Source organism: Scyliorhinus torazame, chromosome 8 (assembly GCF_047496885.1).
Source record: "Scyliorhinus torazame isolate Kashiwa2021f chromosome 8, sScyTor2.1, whole genome shotgun sequence".
Classification (NCBI taxonomy): Eukaryota; Metazoa; Chordata; class Chondrichthyes; order Carcharhiniformes; family Scyliorhinidae; genus Scyliorhinus; species Scyliorhinus torazame.
In genome coordinates, this window is record NC_092714.1 from 210,766,850 (window position 1) to 210,788,482 (window position 21,633).

The 21,633-nt window shown below is 41.0% G+C and overlaps 1 protein-coding gene across 1 annotated transcript in view; it reads right to left on the reverse strand.

The window, feature by feature from the left end:
• Window positions 1-13,326: 13,326 nt before the first annotated feature.
• LOC140428358 (tyrosine-protein phosphatase non-receptor type 1-like) overlaps window positions 13,327-21,633 on the reverse strand; it is a 126,350-nt gene continuing 118,043 nt past the window's right edge. Inside the window, exon 9 of the mRNA XM_072514740.1 lies at window positions 13,327-19,158. Within this exon, the coding sequence (XP_072370841.1) occupies window positions 18,942-19,158 (217 nt within the window). The 3' untranslated portion in view covers window positions 13,327-18,941. The remainder of the gene's footprint in view (window positions 19,159-21,633) is intronic.

The following is a 21,633-nucleotide window of genomic DNA, read 5'->3' on the forward strand; positions in this document are numbered from 1 at the left end:
TTTCCACCTAGTTCTGATGACCCTCAAGCTAAAGCTTCAACAGTAGAATGATCCTAGCTGAACAAGGAGGATGGTTTATTGGTGCTTTGTGAGGGTAAACATAACATCAACTTGTTAAAATCCAGCAGTACACTTGCATATGCTTGGAGACAAAAGGAGACTCCTAAACCTCAACACTTATTATTAAAGCTCAAAGAGTTTGGGTTCAGTTTGATAAGTGGTCATGTCTCTCAAACTGCATAACAGCCAAAGTTTGGTTTGGAGATTCTCTCAGTGGTGGATTTCCATAGATGCAGACATTCTGCTGATCAAGTTGCTTGAAAGCTCAATGATGGATTTTGTATTGGAATGAATTTGAATTTTACAAACAAATGCTCAAAGGTATTTATCCTTTAACTTAGAAGCATGAACGACCAGAGTGTGATGAGCCAACACACAATTTAATTATCCATCACCCTAATATGAACATGTCTACATGTGTACAATTATCTGGCTTTCCTCATTCCTAACTGCTTAAATAGCCATGTCTGAAACTTCTCCAATCAATTGCTAGAAGTAGAAAGAGCAGCACTTTCCCACCCAGGTTGACCATAAGAACCCATGGAATAAGAGTAGACCATAAGGTCTGTCAAACCTGCTCCACTATTCAATATGATTATGGTTGATCTAGGGTTTCAAATCCACTTGTCAGATTTCCCCCATAAATCTCAAGACACCAAAAATCTTACCCCAGCTTTAATATATTTGGTACTGGGTAATGAACCAGGCAAGCTGTGAGATTTGGAGGTAGGTGAGCCCTTTGGTGATAGTGACCACAATTCGGTTACATTTACTTTAGCGATGGAAAGGGATAGGTATATACCGCAGGACAAGAGTTATCGCTGGGGGAAAGGCAATTATAATGCAATTAGGCAAGACTTAGGATGGGGAAGGAAACTGCAGGGGATGGGCACAATTGAAATGTGGAGCTTGTTCAAGGAACAGCTACTGCATGTCCTTGATAAGTATGTACCTGTCAGGCAGGGAGGAAGTGGTCGAGCAAGGGAACTGTGGTTTACTAAGGCAGTCGAAACACTTGTCAAGAAAAGAAGGAGGTTTATGTAAAGATGAGACATGAAGGTTCAGTTAGGGCGCTGGAGAGTTACATGTTAGCTAGGAAGGACCTAGAGAGCTAAAAAGAGCCATGAGGGGACATGAGAAGTCTTTGGCAGGTAGGATCAAGGATAACCCTCAAGCTTTCTATAGATATGTCAGGAATAAAAGAATGACTAGGGTAAGAGTATGGCCAGTCAAGAACAGTAGTGGGAAGTTGTGCTTGGAGTCCGAGGAGATAGGAGAGGTGCTAAATGAATATTTTTCGTCAGTATTCACACAGGAAAAAGATGATGTTGTCGAGGCGAATACTGAGATTCAGGCTACTAGACTAGATGGGATTGAGGTTCATAAGGAGGAGGTGTCAGCAATTCTGGAAAGTGTGAAAATAGATAAATCCCCTGGGCCAGATGGGATTTATCCTAGGATTCTCTGGGAAGCTAGGGAGGAGATTGGAGAGCCTTTGATCTTTATGTCGTCATTGTCTACAGGAATAGTGCCAGAAGACTGGAGGATAGCAAATGTTGTCCCCTAGTTCAAGAAGGGGAGTAGAGACAACCCCGGTAACTATAGACCAGTGAGCCTTACTTCTGTTGTGGGCAAAGTCTTGGAAAGGATTATAAGAGATAGGATTTAGGATTTATAATCATCTAGAAAGGAATAATTTGATTAGGGATTGTCAACACGGTTTTGTGAAGGGTAGGTCGTGCCTCACAAACCTTAGAGTTCTTTGAGAAGGTGACCAAACAGGTGGATGAGGGTAAAGCAGTTGATGTGGTGTATATGGATTTCAGTAAAGCGTTTGATAAGGTTCCCCACGGTAGGCTACTGCAGAAAATACAGAGGCATGGGATTGAGGATGATTTAGCGGTTTGGATCAGAAATTTGCTAGCTGTAAGAAGACAGGCTGGTGGTTGATGGGAAATGTTCAGCCTGGAGTTCAGTTACTAGTGGTGTACCACAAGGATCTGTTTTGGGGCCACTGCTGTTTGTCAATTTTATAAATGACCTGGAGGAGGGCGGGTGAGTAAATTTGCGGATGACACTAAAGTCAGTGGAGTTGTGGACAGTGCGGAAGGATGTTGCTGGTTACAGAGGGACATAGATAAGCTGCAGCGCTGGGCTGAGAGGTGGCAAATGGAGTTTAATGCAGAAAACTGTGAAGTGATTCATTTTGGAAGGAATAACAGGAAGACAGAGTACTGGGCTAATGGTAAGATTCTTGGTAGTGTGGATGAGCCGAGAGATCTCAGTGTCCATGTACATAGATCCCTGAAAGTTGCCACCCAAGTTGATAGGGTTGTTAAGAAGGCATACGGTATGTTAGCTTTTATTGGTAGAGGGATTTAGTTTCGGAGCCATGAGATCATGTTGCAGCTGTACAAAACTCTGGTGTGGCCGCATTTGGAGTATTGCATGCAGTTCTGGTAAACGCATTATAGGAAAGATGCGGAAGCATTGGAAAAGGTGCAGAGGAGATTTACCAAGATGTTGCCTCGTATGGAGGGACGATCTTATGAGGAAAGGCTGAAGGACTTGAGGCTGTTTTCGTTAGAGAGAAGAAGGTTAAAAGGTGACTTAATAGAGGCATACAAGATGATCAGAGGATTAGATAGGATGGGCAGTGAAAGCCTTTTTCCTCAGATGGTGATGGCTAGCACAAGGGGACATAGCTTTAAATTGAGGGGAGATATAGGACAGATGTCAGAGGTAGGTTCTTTACTCAGAGAGTAATAAGGGTGTGGAATGCCCTGCCTGCAACAGTAGTGGACTCGCCAACATTAAGGGCATTTAAATGGTCATTGGATAAACATATGGATGATAAGGGAATAGTGTAGATGGGCTTTAGATTGGTTTCACAGGTCGGCGCAACATCGAGGGCCGAAGGGCACTGCAGCGTTCTGTTTTATTCTATTCTATATTCAATGGTGGAACATCCTTAACCCTCTGTGATAGAGAATTTCTAAGTTTCACAATAATGGCAGGCTTGGAAGTGGGGCTGGCTGGGAAAATAACATGGTACCGGTTGAGTATGCTCCCCAGCATTCCCACCACTGGCCAAGGTTTTCAGGGGTGGGCAAGGTGATGAATCGACTGCTTGCTACACAGAGGCACAAAGCCAATTAACTAGTGTATTTAAGGACCTAAATTAAGGATGAGTGAGAGGGCTCACTCCCATAAGTGGGAAAAGGCCCTAGTTCAGGATTCTTACGGTTAACATGCAGATTCAGTTGGCAGTTAGGAAGGCAAATGCAATGTTAGCATTCATTTTGAGAGGGCTGGAATTCAAGAACAGGGATGTACGGCTGCTGCTGTATAAGGCTCTGGTCAGACCCCATTTAGAATATTATGGGCAGTTTTGGGCCCCATGTCCAAGAAAGGACGTGCTGGCCTCAGAGAGGGTCCAGAGGAGGTTCACAAGAATGATCGTCGGAATGAAGGACTTGTCACAAGGAGCAGTTCAGGACCCGGTCTGTACTCGGAGTTTAGAAGGATATGGGGGGGGGGGGGGGGGGGAGGAGAAGAAAGGTCTTATTGAAATTTACAGAATATGTAGGGGCCTAGATAGAGTGGATTTGGAGATATTTCTACTAGTTGGGAGAAACTAGAATCAGACTGGTGATCCTTTAAAACAGAGATGAGGAGGAATTGTTTCAGCCAGAGGGTGGTGAATCTGTGGAATTTATTGCCGCAAAAGGCTATAAAAGCCAAGTCACTGAGTGTCTTTAAGGCAGTGATAGATTCTTGATTAATAAGGGGATCAGGATTTATGATTGAATGGCAGAGCAGTCCCACTGGGCCGAATGAGCTAATTCTGCTCCCGCATTTTGTCAGCTGCATATGGAGGCTACTAGCTCCATGGAAGTGGCAGTCCGAGGGGGTCAAAGCCTGAGACTCCATTGGGCAGTGGTTAGCACTGTTCCTTCACAGCACCAGAGTCCCTGGTTGGATTCCCAGCTGGGGTCTGTGTGGAGTCTACCCATTCTCCCAGTGTCTGCATGGGTTTCCTCCCGGTGCTCCGGTTTCATCACACAAGTCCTGAAAGATGTGCTGTTAGGTAATTTGGACATTCTGAATTCTCCATGTACCTGAACAGGCGCTGAAATGTGCCGACTAGGGGCTTTTCACAGTAACTTCATTGCAGTGTCAATGTAAACAATTAATCTGGAAGAATTGCCACCCATCAGCGAGGCCTACCTGCTCGGCCCTTTTGAATTTGTATTTTAGATTTACCCCTCCCAGTGTCTTTGCTGAGACACCCTCTTGATATCCAATCTGCCTCAGCAGAGTCTACCTCTTCCTCTGGGGCTGTCAAGGCTCAAAGGTGGCCAATTAGGAGGCCATCTCTGGGAATATCCTGTTGCACTGTTGGGATTCCATTTGGCACCGAGCACAGAATTCAGAAGCCTCCAGAAATTTGCAGCCTACAGCTTCAGTAAGAGAGGGAAACATAGAAGTTGCCCTTCAAAGGATAATTCTAGGCAATCCAAGTCATGGAGGGGAAGAGAACTTTTGGGAAAGATAAAATGCAATCCATTAATAAAATAAACCACTTCTTTAGTTGGCAATTTTGCATTTATTCCCCTCATTCATGCATCTTCCAGATACACCAGTGTAGTACCAATTTGGCAAGGTGGAAAGTGATAACTTAACAGTAAGATTACTAAATATTATGCAGTCTCCTGGGCTAACTTACTTCCTTTGCAGCAGGAGGTACAAGACTGGCCTGCTGACAACAGTTCTCTTTTTCCACTTCTAGTATTGCTTTTAAACATTTGCATCCCTTCAGCTCTTCATGATCTTTCCATCTATTGAGAATTTATCATTTGGGGTAAATTCCCATTCTACATGTGGGTGCTGTATGCCATGGACAGATACTTACCTAAAAATGGATTTACCACACCTACGCAATTTTCTCCTAGGTCTTCTTGAAAGCTTCCATTTTTTCTTTAGCTGATCAAAATATCACGAAATATGTTAACTAATTCTGGTATTTTCTATTTTCACATGTCTCAACGCATAAACTATTTTCAAGGGCATATTACAGCTACACTGAGCCCATTTTAATGAATTCTTCTTCCTTACTTTCAATTCTTAAGCCATCATTCTCTCCATGCCCCAACTTTACCTTGGAAATTATGGGCTTTAATCGTCAAAGAAGTTAAAAGTAGACTTTATCAACACATTTTGAAAATCAAAATATTATATTCACTATGTGCATGCTCAATTTAGATAAATATGAGTGCATAATTAATGCACAATTTGATTACCCTGCAGTATTAATTGGCCTTGCATAGTGATCCTGCAATATTTACCAACGGACGTCCTGTACAATACCACCAGCTTGCAGAGAAAGATCCCAAGTCCATTCCACCGTTATCATGCCTTGTGTGTATCTACATCCCCACCGCACAATAACCTTCCCCACACCCCACTGCCACAAAAAAGATGAAAAACCAGGTAAAAAGCCAGGCAAATTTGGGGGAAATCTGGAAACATCCTAGGTGATCTAAACTGGTCAATGAGATCACGGACCCCAAATTCCTTACAATTTCCCCACCACCACAAGAGGCCTACTGACCTTTGGTAAAAGAAACACCTCCTGCCATCTAATCTAGGTTTGGCCTTCCACAACTTAAAAATGTGGTGTCTGGTCTTCCCTAACATGTTTAATTGGAACAGTCAACTCGACCACTACTTATGTTCTTCACCATTTATAATCATAGAATTATGGAATCCCTACAGTGCAGGAGGCCGTTTGATCCACTGAGACTGCACCGACCCCCTGAAATAGCACCCTCCCTCGGACCACTCCTTCGCCTTATCCCCGTAACTCTGCAACCCCATCTAACCTTTGGACTCGAGGGGCAAATTAGAATGGCCAATCCACCTAACCTTCACATCTTTGGACTGTGGGAGGCACATCTCCAAAAATCTGTCCTGGTCCACCCACATCGACGCTACCACCAAGAAAGCACAGCAGCGCCTATACTTCCTCAAGAAACTAAGGAAATTCGGCATGTCCACATTGACCCTTACCAACTTTTACAGCTGCACCATAGAAAGCATCCCATCAGGCTGCATCACAGCCTGGTATGGCAACTGCTCGGCCCAGGACCGCAAGAAACTTCAGAGAGTCGTGAACACCGCCCAGTCCATCACACGAACCTGCCTCCCATCCATTGACACCATCTACACCTCCTGCTGCCTGGGGAAAGCGGGCAGTATAATCAAAGATCCCTCCCACCCGGCTTACTCTTCCAGCGGGCAGGAGATACAGAAGTCTGAGAACACGCCGAACAGACTCAAAAACAGCTTCTTCCCCACTGTCACCAGACTCCTAAATGACCCTCTTATGGACTGACTTCATTAACACTACACCCTGTATGCTTCATCCGATGCCAGTGCTTATGCAGTTACATTGTACAGGTTGTGTTGCCCTAGTATGTATTTTTTTTTTTTAATTCCCTTTTCTTCTCATGTACTTAATGACCTGTTGAGCTGCTCGCAGAAAAATACTTTTCACTGTACCTCGGTACACGTGACAAACAAATCCAATCCAATCCAATCCCAAAGCACCTGGAGGAAACCCATAGACACTGGGAGAATGTGCAAAATCTGCAGTCACCCAAGGTCGGAATTGATCCCGGGTCCCTGGCACTGTGAAGCAGCATTGCGAACCACGGCGCCGCCTCAAACAGATCATTTCAGTCCGAAATGTAGAATCCCAACGTTTCAGCCGATTTTGATCACCATGATGCTTTAAACTGCAAATTAGTCTAGTGGACCACTTCTGCAGCCTTTTCTCAATATCACCCACCATGCGAGGAGACTAAAATAGGATTTATTCAAGTGAGGTAAAATGAAGTTCCTGCAGGACAAAATAGTATGCCTTGCATCAGAATTATCAACTGTTTTAGGAATGCACATCAACACTTGTTCACTTCAGTTTTGACAACATTATTTCACAAACTCTTAAAAGCTTTCTTGCAAGTGTACGAATGTGAAACATTTGATTTGCCCACATGCATAACACTACACTGTTTCAAATTGTTTGCCAGTCATGAGCCCAATCTTCCAGCAGCACATCAAGATACACTTCAAAAAGTACAGACCAACAGGACACTAGTGTTTGGTCTCTAGCAAATCTAAATCCACCAGTAACCAGTTTATGCCTACATTAGTGCAATCACTTCTCAATTTAGCACAATAACTTGTATTTGCATAGTGCCCTTATTCTAGCAAAAGGTCCAATGGCAAGTAACAGCAACTTCAATGAAAATATTTTTGACATGAAGCTACAGAAGGCGCTCCGTCCGGGCAGTTACCAAAAGCTTGGTCAATAGGTAGCTTTTAAAGTAACACCTTAGAAGTAGAAAGGTTTATTGAAGAAAGTCCAGAGCTTGGGCCAAGACATCTAGAAGCAGGCACTAATGGTGCAGCAATTGAAACCAAGGAGAGCAGAGTTCTTAAAGGCTGAGGCACTGGAGCAGGTAGATATATGGAGAACACCATGGAAGGAATACAAGGAAGACTGTTTTAAAACAGAGATGCTGTTGGACCAGGAGGTAGTAACGATCAGCATACACAGGAGTAATGGGTGATGAGACGTCATGCAAGTTAAGATATGGGCAGAGATGAAAATGAAATGAAAATCGCTCGTCACAAGTAGGCTTCAATGAAGTTACTGTGAAAAGCCCCTGGTCGCCACATTCCGGCGCCTGTTCAGAGAGGCTGGTATGAGAATTGAACAGTGCTGCTGGCCTGCCTTAAAAGCCAGCTATTTAGCCCGGTGCTAAACCAGCCCCATATTTGGAAGAGCACAAATTTACATTGACTAGAAGATGGGAGGCTAATTAGGAGAGCATCTAAATAGTCAAGTCTAGAGGTAAAAAAGGCATGAATGAAGGTTTCAGATGTGTTGAGGCAGGGTTGCAGTTGGACGATGCTTAGCCAATGTTGGATGCCAGACAGGTAGTGTGACAAACTAAGAGTAGGAGGGTTGCAAAAAAGGTGATGAGATGGAGCCGCGTTCTCTCAGGTACATGTGGAACCAAACATGTTTTTTTTGATAGCAAGAGGCTGAATGTAGATGAGAAAAAGGGGGCCACGATAAACTCTTGGGCGGACTCAAGGTAATGGTGCAGGTTTGGGAAGAGATCCCATTGCAGACACTGCTCTAGCTCCAATTCAATAGAGAAGAATGAAATCAAGGAATGTAGCTTCTTACCAACTGAATGATGGGGCGTTGAAGGAGGATGGCATGCCCAAATGTGACAACGGCTGCATGCAAGTAGAGAAGAATGTGAACAGCTAGTTTATCACAAGTCAGTCACAAAGCATGCCAGTTGTGGCTTTAATAAGGGATGTTTCAGCACTGTGGTAGGGCAGGAAACCTGATTGGATGGATTTGTACTGGGAGGTTACAACATGTTCAAGAGCTTTGGAAGAAAGGGATATTGGAGATGATGCAATAGTTTGCAAGCACAGAGGGGCCAAAGATTGTTTTTGAGTCAAGAGATGATAAAGACAGCAGATGTGAAGCAAGTAACAGCATCAGCTAACATGGGGCAATTTGGGCAGTCAATAGATTGGTTGGAATAAATTCATAAGATATAGGAGCAGAATTAGGCCATTCAGCCCATCAAGTCTGCTCCGCCATTCTATCATGGCTGATATGTTCCTCGTCTGTTACCTACAATGTTACAGGCCAAGAGCTAGATTGCAAAATCAGCCAGAGCATCTCCTCCTAGAAATATGACATAGGAGCAGGAGTAGACAATTTAGCCTCCCGAGCCTAAACACCTTCAATGTGATCATGGATGATCCCATCCTGGCCTCAACTCTACTGTCCTGCCCGTTCTCCATAACTCTTCAACCCATCTATCCATCACGTCCTTAAATTTACTCACTATCCCTGCATCCACCGCACTATGGGGTAGCGAATTCTACAGATTCACAACTCTTTGGGAGTAGTTTTTCCTCAAATTTATTTTAAATTTGCTACCTCTTATTCTAACATTAAGACCTCCGTTGTAGAATGCCCCACAAGAGGAAGCATTTGCTCCATGTCTACTTTATCCATAGCTTTTCGCATCGGTTGGAATAGGACGAAGGGAACAAAAGGTATAGTGGTATTGTCACTGGACGAGGAATCCAGAAGCCCAGGTTAATGCTGTGGGGGACCAGGGTTCAACTCCCACCATTTGAATGCAATACAAAATTGGAAATATAAGTTGAATGATAACCATGAAACAATTGTAGACTGTTGTAAAAATCTACCTGGTTCACTAATGTCCTTGAGGGAAGGAAGTCAGTCGTCCTTAATGTGACTCCAGACCCACAGCCATGTGGTTGACTAAATACCCTTTGAAGTGACTTAGCAAGCCACTCAGCAGTATTAAACTGTTATCGTCAATAAGGAATGAAACCAGATTGCACGGCATCAATTCATGTACCGGAATCGACAATGGCAAAATCAGCCCCGATGACCCTCCAAAGTCTCCTTCCCAACATGTGCGGGCTTGTGCCAAAATTGGGAGAGCTGCCTCAGACTAGTCAAGCAACAGGCTGACACAGTCATACTCACGAAATCATACCTTACAGATAAACTGATCACCAGCCCCTGGGTATAACCAGTTCCACGGGCAGGACAGACGAGGTGGTGGCAGTGATGAGTTGCCCTGGGACTCCTCAACATCAACTCCGGACCTCATGAAGTCTCATGGCATCAGCCCAAACTTGGAAACAGCCTGTTTCACATGCCGCCACCGACCCCCCCTCCCCAAATCTGATGAATTAGTACTCCATGTTGAACATCACTTGGAGGAAGCAAGGATGCAGATGCACTCTGGGGGAGGGGGGGGGGGGGGAGAATTCATCATACATCACCCAAGAGTGGCTTTGCAGCACCAGTATAGAGCTGGCTGAGTCCTAAAGGACATAGCTGCTAGACTGGGTCTGTGGTATGTGGTAAAGAAATCAACAAGATCCATCTCCACCTCCTCTGGAGGTCTCCAGGATCGCAGACACCAGTGTTCAGCCAAATCAATTCACTCCATATAGAGAAATAGCTGAAGGCATTGGACAATATTCCAAGGGCCCTGACAATATTCCAGCGATAGTAATGAAAACTTGTGCTCCAGAACTTGCTGCACCCCTAACCAAACAGCTCCAGCATTGGCATCTACCCAGCAATGTGGAAAACTGCCCAGGTATCTACAGAAAGCAGGACAAATAAAACTCAGCCAATTACTACCCCATCATCTATTCTTGATTATCAGTAGTAATGGATTATCAGTAGTAATGAAATAGGTTAACAGTTTTTAAAGCAGCATTACTTAAAAAGAACCTAGCTCCTGACCTCATTGCAGCTTTGGTTCAAATACAAACAGCTGAACTGGAGGGGAGGTGAGAGTGACTGCTCTTGACACCAAGGTAGCATTGTGGCATCAAGGATCCAAAGCAAAACTGGAATCAATGGGAAATTTGGGGGGTAGGGGGTACCTCTCCACTGGTTGTGGCTTTTGGAAGTTAATCATCTCAGTTCCAGGACACCATTGCAGGAGTTTCTCAGGGTGGCGTCCGAAGCCCAACCATCTTCAGCTGCTTCAATTACCTTTCTGCCACCACAAGGTCAGAAGTGGGGATCACTGTGATTGCACAATATTCACAACTCCTCAGATACTGAGGCAGTCCATGACCAAATACAGCAAGATATACAGGCTTGGGATGACAAGGGTCAAGTAGCAATCACACCATACAAGTGCCAAGCAATGAACATCTCCAAGAAGAGAGAATCTAACCATCTCCCCATGACATTCAATGGTATCACCATCAGTGAATCTCCCACTAACAACCAGCAGGTTACCATTGACCAGAAACTGAACCGGACTAGAGATATAAACTTTGGCTACAAGAGCAGGTCAGAGGCTAGGAATCCTGCTGCGAGTAACTAAACTCCTGTCTCCAAAGCCTGCCCACCATCTACAAGACAAGTCAGGAGCGTGGTGGAATACTCTCTACTGGCCTGGATGAGTGTAGCTCCAAAGAAGCAACTGGACAGCAACCAGACCAATCAGCCAGTTCGGCTACCCCCACGCTCAGAGTACTGTTCAGAGGTGCTCTCTTCCCAGCACACTGCTGTCCACACTCATCCAGAAGCAAGCCTCTAATTGGACAAGCAGCTGTTGCATTTTGCAGATGTGCCCATCTTGTCACAGACCCGTTTGGGAACACCTGGAATGAGAGATGCTATGTCAATGCTGCAAATATCCGGTAGAACATAACCAACGTCTCTAGAATCAAAAATGGAACTGGTAGGAAGGTAATATCCCCCACTGTTGAGGTAAACAGTGAGTACTTTTTATTTAAAAAAAAATCAAATTCTCAAAATTCAGTAACAGAATAAAAATGAACTTTTACATTATAGCTGTCAAATTTCCAGGAGTTCTTTTGTTGCTGTAGCAAATGTTTGAGTCCCAAACAGCAAATTTTGTATGTGATGGGAAGGTGGTGTTTTGGGTATAAAGAGCAGTTAAGAGTGTGAAAATGAATGAAAGTATAACAAACTATTATCAGCGTGTCTTTAATGTACAAATTGTGTCAAGATTAAATTTCTGACCATTGAGAACGCCATACGCACCCCATTCTTATCCTGCATGCCACCATTTAACTTTTTGCAATCATTCTTTCAAAAAGATTTGGTTTGAGATCCAGTCTCTACTTCTGTGCGGTCGAATTTAATTCATTTTAAGGCAATCCATTGGCTTTTTGACCCGATCATAAAGTTAAAATCTTAAGACATCCATGAAAAGATGACTGCATTAATTCTAAAATTCAGATCATTTTCTCCCTGCAAATAAAAAGCTGAAAAAAATAATGTAGACAAAAGCAACAGCTGGATTATGAAAAGTAAAAATTTCCTGAAAATCATTGTTCTTCACACATTTCAAATATATTACTAAAGGTCAGTATAACACAGGAAGAGGCTATTCAGTCCATTAAGTCCACGCTGGCTCTCTGTTGAGCAATCCAGCCAGTCCTATCTCCCCATTCTAAGCCAAGGTTAATTCAAGTGCAAATCCAATTTCCTATTGAAATCATTGTCTCCACTTCCACCACCCTTGGCGTTCATTGCCACTTGCTATGTAAAAAAAAAAAAAAGCTTTTTCTAACATCACCCAAGTTAGATGGTTTAGTTGCTCCTTGAAGAGTGAATTAACTTATAGGTCCCTTCCATCCCAGCATTTCAAGTAAACACATTATCTGTAGTCTCAATTGAGATGGCGATATCCCGACCCGATATCAATGTAATGATTTGGTGGTAGTTATGTGGAAGAATGTAAAACGTAACCGTGACGTTGACAAACAACATGGTCATTTATATATTCTTATCTACAGCCTCAACTTGAAAATTTCAAATTTCACTAGTTTAAATCTGGCCGGTTCACTTTGTGGTTCCCTGGTCTGAAGATCCTGGTAATAACATTCAAAATTTGTTCGCCTACTCAAGATGACTAATTTTTCTTAAAAAAGGATCCTGGAATCTTCCTAGTATTTGCATGCAAAAAAACGACAGCAGCTGAGGGAAACCTACTGTAGTCATGTAGAGTGGGCTGTGGTGGTGATAATGTTGAGGAATCTGGACTAGTAATAGAGAAGCCCAAGTACTAGCTGGTTCACCAGTGTCCTTTAGGGAAGGAAATCTACCATCCTTACCCAGTGTAGTTTTATGCAATGCCAGGTCCACAACAATATGGTTGACTCTTAATTGTCCTCTGAGTGGCTTAGCAAGCCACTCAATTCAAGGGCAATTATGGATGAGCACCAAATGCTGGCCTTGCCAGCGACACATGCATCTCATGAAAAAAAGTAAAAATCCATAAAAGATGATTTTCACATTGGAAAAACAAATAGAAAAATACTGTGCAGTCCAGCTTAACAAGCAAATTAGTACTGTACATGGCTACAGGTGTGTTAATGAATGCATGATAACAGAGGAAGTACACATGGAATTGAAAAAGAAAGTCCCAAATTAATAATTGTAAAGATTGAAAACCAGCTAAGAATCTTCCCAATTATTTATCACCAACTGATAATCAAAGTGGTTGCTCTTAAAAAAAAAAAATTATTACACACTGCTTTACAACTAGCTGACCAATGTTTTAAGCTTATAACTGGAGGTGAAGGTTGCAGTTCAAAATATCACATATACCATTGTGAAACATGAGATTTGCTTTCAAATTAGTTTTATTTTGAATTAATGATTTATGTGGTGCATTTGAAAGCCAGCTTGTAAAATTGAAAATGGTCTGCAAAGTCTGTAAATGCTCAAAAAGCCCTCAGACCCTTTTTTGGTTAAATGGTTGAACAATATAAAACCGTAGAAAATCATACAATATCAATACATGCAGAAGTGGCTAATGCTGCCTAGAAAACAGCAACACAGTTATTCTTAGTCTACAAGATATTGTACAAGAAAAAGTAAAATACATGAAGCTGTTTTGTGGCAAAAAGCTAATAAAAATGTGAAACAGTCAAGTAGGAACGTTAAAAGATCACACCAGCTCAAGTAAAAAAAAGTGTACCTCAAATGTTAAAGATTATAGGTACAGAAAAGTGCAACTTTTTTAACTCCCAAGTGCTTACCTGTAATTTACATAAATAAACCAGACTGAAAAAAAAAATGCTCCACAATTTGCAGTTCATAATTCTGGGAGTGGGCTGTTTAGCATTGGAAGTTGTTTGGCAGTGCACTTAGGAGAGGACATTCAAAGATCAAACTTTCTGATTTACGGTTTTATTTGAAGTCATGCTGTTGACAAATACTTAGTGCAAGCAATTAATTTATAATTTTAAATTAAAAGCTACAATTCCATTGAGAAATTTTATAAAAACAAGCCTTGTGTTCAACGGAACACAAATGAAAACAAGTTGGTATTTTAAAAAAATTGTATATATTTGGTCCAAAGGTACATCAATAAAAACAAAAATAATTCCAGTTAAGTCAAGACACATCCCTGAAATTTATGAAAACTAGTGTGATCTTATAGAATTTGTTAACCATTTAAAAAAAACAATCACATTGCTGGGAAGACAACAGGAGAAAAGAAACATCAGCACTCAAATGTGTTCCTACCTAGAGGCATTCTCAGCAACACCAGACATAAGAATTGTGTAAGGCCGTACAAATAAAACACTGAACAGATTTCCCTGTTCCTCAGCCATTTAAAGTACAGAAAATGAAAATCTAGTTAGTTAATTACACAGACAAATACCGTTGCATAATTTTAAGATTCATTAATGAACTACATCTGATGTCATGTTATGGATAATACTGCTGCAATACTGTCAATAGATGTTGGTTTACATCATTCACCAAACTATAGCAGTTATGCGGCAAAAAGGTACTTTGTGATCAATTATACGTGAGGCCACAGATTTGTGTTAATCCAAAAGACACACTCCAGCGCCCCTTACAAAATGAATAGAAGATCGCGGTGAATATTAATTATATGGAGGTAGCCATCACAATAATGGAATACTTTTCTATCTCAATCACAGTTGCCCAATTGGATTTCAATGCTTGCCAAACTTCCGGTAATCAGGGCAACAACATCTGCCACATGATGCAAAACATATGCAATATTAATAAAACATGTGCACAATCTTTTGAGAATAGATTCAAAGTTTTAAACAGTCAGCAATCAAGACTGACGCTCACTGCCAGTCAGGAGAACTTTGAGTTTTACAACCCAACTGTTTTGCAAAGCAAATCGTCTCACATGGTGGTGACAATCTGGTAAATAAAGCCGTCTTTGGCCGTGCTCCAGCTTATTTAAAAAAAAAATCTTGAAGAGTAAACTGTCTCTATTTTATCAGAATTGTTATAATCAGAAAACTCAGGAAGAGTTGACAGATCTCTACATGTTAGTTTCTGCGCAGACTTGTATTGCTTAGGTTCGGTTGCCTGCCATTTCTGAACACTGTCTGGATATTTAATAGAACTCCGGCTCATAGCCGGCCTCCTGTAATCTCTCTTTTTACGTCAAGAGCTCCCTATGCCTTTCAATAGATCTGTTGAGAAAAGCTAATAAGATGAAGACAGAGCACTTTGGACCTTGCTGCAAGGCCCCAGCTTGCCTAAACTCCAAATTCAAACCTTATTGGCAGCCATACAGCACTATGCTTTGCTCATGCACCTCAATTGTTTTGCAAAATCCACCAACTACCAGCTAAACAAAATCAAGATGTTTAGTTAAAATCTCGTCACTAGATTCACCAGACAATTATTCGACCATTGTCCTTCTGAAGGTCAGCCCTGCTTTTTACAAGGCTTCACATGGATTTAAATGTATCAGTTAGAGGCATTCAGCGTGAACAGGGACAAATGTAACAAATGGCACACTACTTTTCTGGTTTCATTGAACAAGCAGCCCTCCAGCTTACAGATATACTAAAAACCCTACAACTGAACAATAATCTAATAAACATAGGTGACTTCTGTCTAAAAACATGGTTGATTTGTCATTGCTTTATTAGAGATGCATGACAAAAAGTAGTCGTGAGTCACACCCATATTCATATCCACTGCTGCAACTTTTAACATAATTCAGTTTTGAGCAGTTCTAAATGAACAGCTTCAATTTGCCCCACGTGTTTAGTGGTAAACATATTGGACAATACTGATCTAAATGAACGGTAATGCGGGAGTTTCTAACAGCTTCCATCACTTTGACCATTTATCTCTTGCCTATACTTCCTTTGCAGAACTGGTTGTTGTGCTGAATTTTTGGTTACCTAAACCTTTCAACTTTAGACCCCACAATGATAATCAATATTAAATACGACAGTTTATTTGCTTGTTCCTTGAAAATCTGCTGGACAGTCTGGACCAAAATTCAAGTACACAACTCTTTATACACCTTCACATATTTGAGAAAGTTCAATTTTTTTTATAGCTTGAATAAAAAACAAAGTATTCCAATTACAAGCTGTTATTTTCATAAAGATATGTCTATCAAAGGTAATTTCATGAGTCAATGATTACATTTGCTGCTAATGACAATATTGATCACTCCGAATTAAATTAGGCTTCCATACCCCGTAACTGGTAATACTTTACTGATCAGCTGCACACACTGCCAGATTTTAGCATCAGAAAAGTGGCTGCAAACTGCTCCGATTACACATGTTCTCCACCATTCTATACCTTTTGCCTTTATTTCCTAGTTAAGCCAGAGTCATGAGATGATCTAGAAGATGGCAGGGTGTGGGGCAAAGATTCTTTCATATTTAAAATATGCTGTACTTCGAAGGGCTGACATCTCTTACACATTTGTCCAGAAGTTGGGGATAACATACCCACATTGCAAACTTTATTGCAAGTTGAATTTGGAATTGTACAAAATCTAATTAAAGGTAATGAACTGGGGATCTGGGCTGCACTGTTGACACTGAACACAGTAAAATCTACAGTGGGGTTCACCGTACTATTTTTCTGACTGGAGAAGGAAAAGCACAACTCCTTGGTAAAACTGTTAAAGATAAACTCTTTGAAACATTACATACCCCATGAATCATCATTTTGTTTTAATTGAAAATGTACATTTTATTAATGGTCCACAATCTGTTCATAGTATCAAAATGTGCAAAATGTTCACTACCACAATCTAATGGTTTAATCTGTTCAATTATTTTATTGGTATGGCCATGCAGTAAAGAGCAAGAGCCAAGGAGAATTTTAATTAAGGCATGTAGCAGAACAGCTCAATAGCTTGTTTATATTAAAGCAGCTATTTAGCATTCTTGTCATTTAAGAGGTATACCAACACACCACCTTTTAATTCTTCTGTACACACCAAACTACATTATACAAGAGTCTTTAAGTTTAAAATCTGATGAGTTTATTCACCCCTCACTTCTGCTGGATTGATTTGAATAGGGCTTAACGTTGATCAAGACTTTTAAAATGCGAACTTTTCTGGATGAAGTTCTACAAAGTGCCTCAAGTCAGCCAAGAAACTGGTAATGTATAAAATAGAGGGAGTCACCAGATTAGTCAGTAACATTCCTGTATGAAGATGCAGGAGGCCAGTTGAGAGCCATACCTGAAAAAAAATCTCTCCAAAGTTGACCTTTATCATCACAGTTAAGCACTTATAGAACTGCCCCGATTATGACAGCAGAAAAGAGGAGACGTGAACAAACCCTGTAGACAATTTTGGAATGTTTGAACTAGATCCTAAATACCTGAAATGTGACGAACATTTCAATTACACTGATTAGAAAAAAACCACTATATATATATATATATATATTTATATATACACATGCCATAATAGGTTGAAACACAGGTATGCTCGCTTTTATATAAACATCCATCATGGAAATCAACCACTGAAGGCTTAACTTTTCAGTGTCTGCCTCATAACCACTGCCATTATTACCAACCAGAACAATCATGCAATTATTTTCAACTTATGCAACACAGGTTCACAGTAGTAATTGAAGATGTACATCTTTCATCTTCCAAGCAATTTCATATTTAATGATGCTAATAGAGCCTGCATGCATTCTACTACATTGTTATTCAATGTACAACTGCCAGGATACAATATACATCCAGACCATTAAAAAAAACAATTCTATAGCTTACACACTGATTTCCTATTATATATTAGTATCCCTGTATTTTGATATACATGTTCCAAAAAGGTCAAATCTTTTCATTTTAAGACAACAAAACTATATACTGATTACTTACAATTTTCCCTCAAGATGAAGTACTGGTACCCAATGCTTTACGGAGCAGTTGGTGGTCAGCTTCCAATACTGGCATGAGGTATTTTATTTTACTATGAGCCTTTGATGCAAGGCTCAGATGAAAAATGGTATATTTTTAGGTACATTGATGGCTAAAAAATTGACTTACAGTTACAAATAAATATGGAGTGAAAGATGTTAAGTTGTTGACATAACAGTTTAGATTTTATTTGTGGTTCAGCTGTAGAAATGCTGGTGGAAGTGTTTTGCATTTTGTTGTATTACCCCCATCTTCATTATATGGTTGCTAAATAGGAAAAGGCCAAGTGCCAGTTAACTTACTTTGCATTCAGATGGTTTGTGCAAACAAGAACACAAGCATTTGTATAATGCAAAATGTTTAACAGACACAACTGAAGAGGTCTATTTTGCTGGGATACCCTGAGCAGCAGTGGAAGCTTCTTAAGCAGGCCGGTTTTAACAAAAGCGACAATGTAGAGCCAAAGCTTTGCTGAGATTAATTCAATTTCACCACAGGTGCAGCCCAAGTTGTGTTAGAAAATACATTTTTGACTCTTGGAAAGTGTTTGGAAGTAAACCACAATTTAAACACAAATGCTATATTCTGTTTCTAAAGAACATATATTGGGCATTTTTCATTAGGTTGAAAAAAATGGCACAATTGACACTAACAAAGTAATTATGAATTATGTTTGCTCAGGTCACAGGACATGTATTTTTCTGAAAGTGATTCATTTCTCAATTTTAAAAGAATGCAATGTACAACACCCTCCCTCCCCTCTGCTGGCACACACACACACACACACACACAAAAAGAGCTATTTGGCATTTTTACTGCTTTCTCCTGAATATTCAAGGCCCTGAGATTTGAATGTTATGCTCTTGGGACCATGGAACTACAACAAATCATAGTGCATCATCATATCCCTATAATCGCACCGAGCTCCAGCCCTAGAAACTAGGTTTGCTTCTTAAGACATGGGGTCCTCCAGCTTTTCAAAACATCAAATATTTTGTTTACTATACTGTATAATACATACATTTATCCGCTAGGGTGTTTGTCAATGGAAGCATGCCTTGTAACATAGGTAAGCCCCAGCTGCAAAAGCAGTGACCACACATACATTAACCACAAAAGGTTTCCAATGTAACCATGAAGGTTTCTCCTCCACCACCTCATCATCCTCTTCGCTTCTTCCTGAATTAATCTGTTCACTTGTCTGAGTGGGCACAGATGTACTTTCTCCAATATGCCTCTTCCGAAGTTCTGGTTCTGAACTAAAAGGATGAAGCAAAAAAATATTGAGAACAGTATAGTACTGGTTTCTACACCGGATATACTGAAAATGTCAAATAATGGGCATTTTTCAGATCTGGATAAAAATGGCATAATTCGCACCTACATTGCAGGATATGCAGTTTTCTGAAGATTCTTAATTTGTCAACTTTAAAAGAACACAATGTACAAACACACATCTAACCGGTATTTTTTACTGCTTCTTACTGAATGTTAATGTTATTGTTTTTGGGACAACTAGACAACAAGAAATCCCAGTAAAATCAAAGTAGACCCTGCAGCTTTGCAATGATCAAATTGCCAATATGTATTTTATTGAATAATATATCCTATAAACGAATGTTTGCATGATGTCAATTATAGAAACTGCCTTATTTTGCCCATCAATTCATCACATTGGTGAGGGCATTAGTTCACATGAAGTGAGCATCTGCCAGAAGCGACAGGGTAGGCTGATCACTGTCAATCAGCAGGTAATGCCGATGCCAGCAGTCGTTCTAGAACTCAAATGTTTCAGCGAACAGTCACAGATGGCTGAAGAATCTTTCAGCAGCAAGATCAATCTCCAAGGGGAGGGGGTCAAGTGATGCACAATATGGGGCTCAAAGACTCAAGCTGTGAAAAACCATTTTTGTGTACTCTGATGTGCAAATCTAGACTCAGGAGTATTTTCCTCATTAACTGTAAACCACCACCAAACTTTGACAACACATTTTACCCGAGGACTTAACAAATCTGTCCTCTTTCTCTCAATAAAGTCGATTCATAACAAGCATTGTTGACAAGTCTATCTCTGCGTTAAAGGGGTGCAAAGCCTTACACATTCAATATACCGGCAGGTATTCACCTTGAAATATAGCATGGCTCGGAGAATAATTGAAGGGCACAGAGAGCAAAACAAAATGCTCTAAAAAGCAGGGTGAAGGGCTCTCATCAGGAGGGCATATCTACCAAGGGTGTTCAGGGAACAGTTCTCCTACTTGAATCTCAGCAATGGGCAGTCTCAGATATCTGTGCGTCAGTAACAGTCAGTCACTGGTACCTGTCGCAGCCATAGCTGTAATCTCAGCAGGATGAGGGCTACATTTTAACTGGCTGTGAAGGCTACCATAGCCATGAACTTATGCATCTGCCTCCTTCTAGACTAGAGCTGGAGATACCTACAACATCTCGCAGTATGCTGCCCACTGTCGTAATACGAGATCACTGAAAGTCTCTATTCAGCCGACTACATTTCATATTCTCTTTAGTGCGTGCAGCTTTGCAAGGATTACAGGCTTCCCCATAATGCAGGGGTCACATTAACACCGCACATTGCTTTCTGGTTTCTGCGTGTCAACCTGTTGTCCTATACCATAACCAGAAAGAATTCCACTCCCTCAATCGCCAGCTGGTGCGAGACCGTACACAAAAATTGTCACTGGACTAGTAAACCAGAGAACCAGAGTAATGTTCTGGGTCAGAGTAATGCTCTGGGGATCCAGGGTTCAAATCCTGCCACTGCTCTGGGGATCGGGTTCGAATCCCACCACTGCAGATGGTGAAATTTGAATTCAATAAAAATCTGGAATTAAATCTAACGATGATAATGAAGCCATTGTCGATCGTCGTAAAAACCCATCCGATTCACTAATGTCCTTCAGGGAAGGAAATCTGCTGTCCTTATCTGGTCTGGCCTACATGTGACTCCAGACCCATAACAAAATGTGGTTTAGACTCTTAACTGCCCCATCAAGGGCAATTAGGGATGGGCAATAAATGCTGGCACAGCCTGCGACACCCACATCCCATGAACAAATAAAGAAAAAATGGGGGCATGACAGCCAAAATGAACTTTACTCTCAGACTGAAGATTGAACCCGTGACCGTCTTGATTAGCCGGACTCATTTACTCACTGCATCAAGTTGTTGGATCAACATGTTGAACCATCCTGAATAACACCAAGTAAACTTTCACTTGTAAAAAGAGATTTGTAAGTGAAGGAATTTTTATACTTGGATGAGTAAAAGGCATTTTTTTTTTTGCTTTTTACCTGGCTTCAAATTGACGCTAAGGCTTAATTGTCAGCTCAATAAAATAGGAATTCCTACAATTTAAATACTGCAAATGGAAGCGAGTATTTGGTCCAGTCATACCACCCCTGCTTAAGGCAATTGTGGCACGAGTAAATTCCCCAGCCAATTGCACTATTCCCCAGGATTACTGTTTATATATAAATGGTAGATGGATTATTTTCTCAGGTGGAAAAGTACAATTTTTGATTTACAGGAGAACTGTAAATAAATCAAATCATTTGCCTTTAAATGACTGGTTGTTGAATGCATCAATTTTATTTTGGACTGAAATACAATGCATAGTTTCACTGGCTAAGTTTATCTGGCCACACCTCAACTGGGAGTGAAGACTTTCAAACAATGCTGTTGCAGCAGAGCTGTTGATTCACAACTAAATTCAG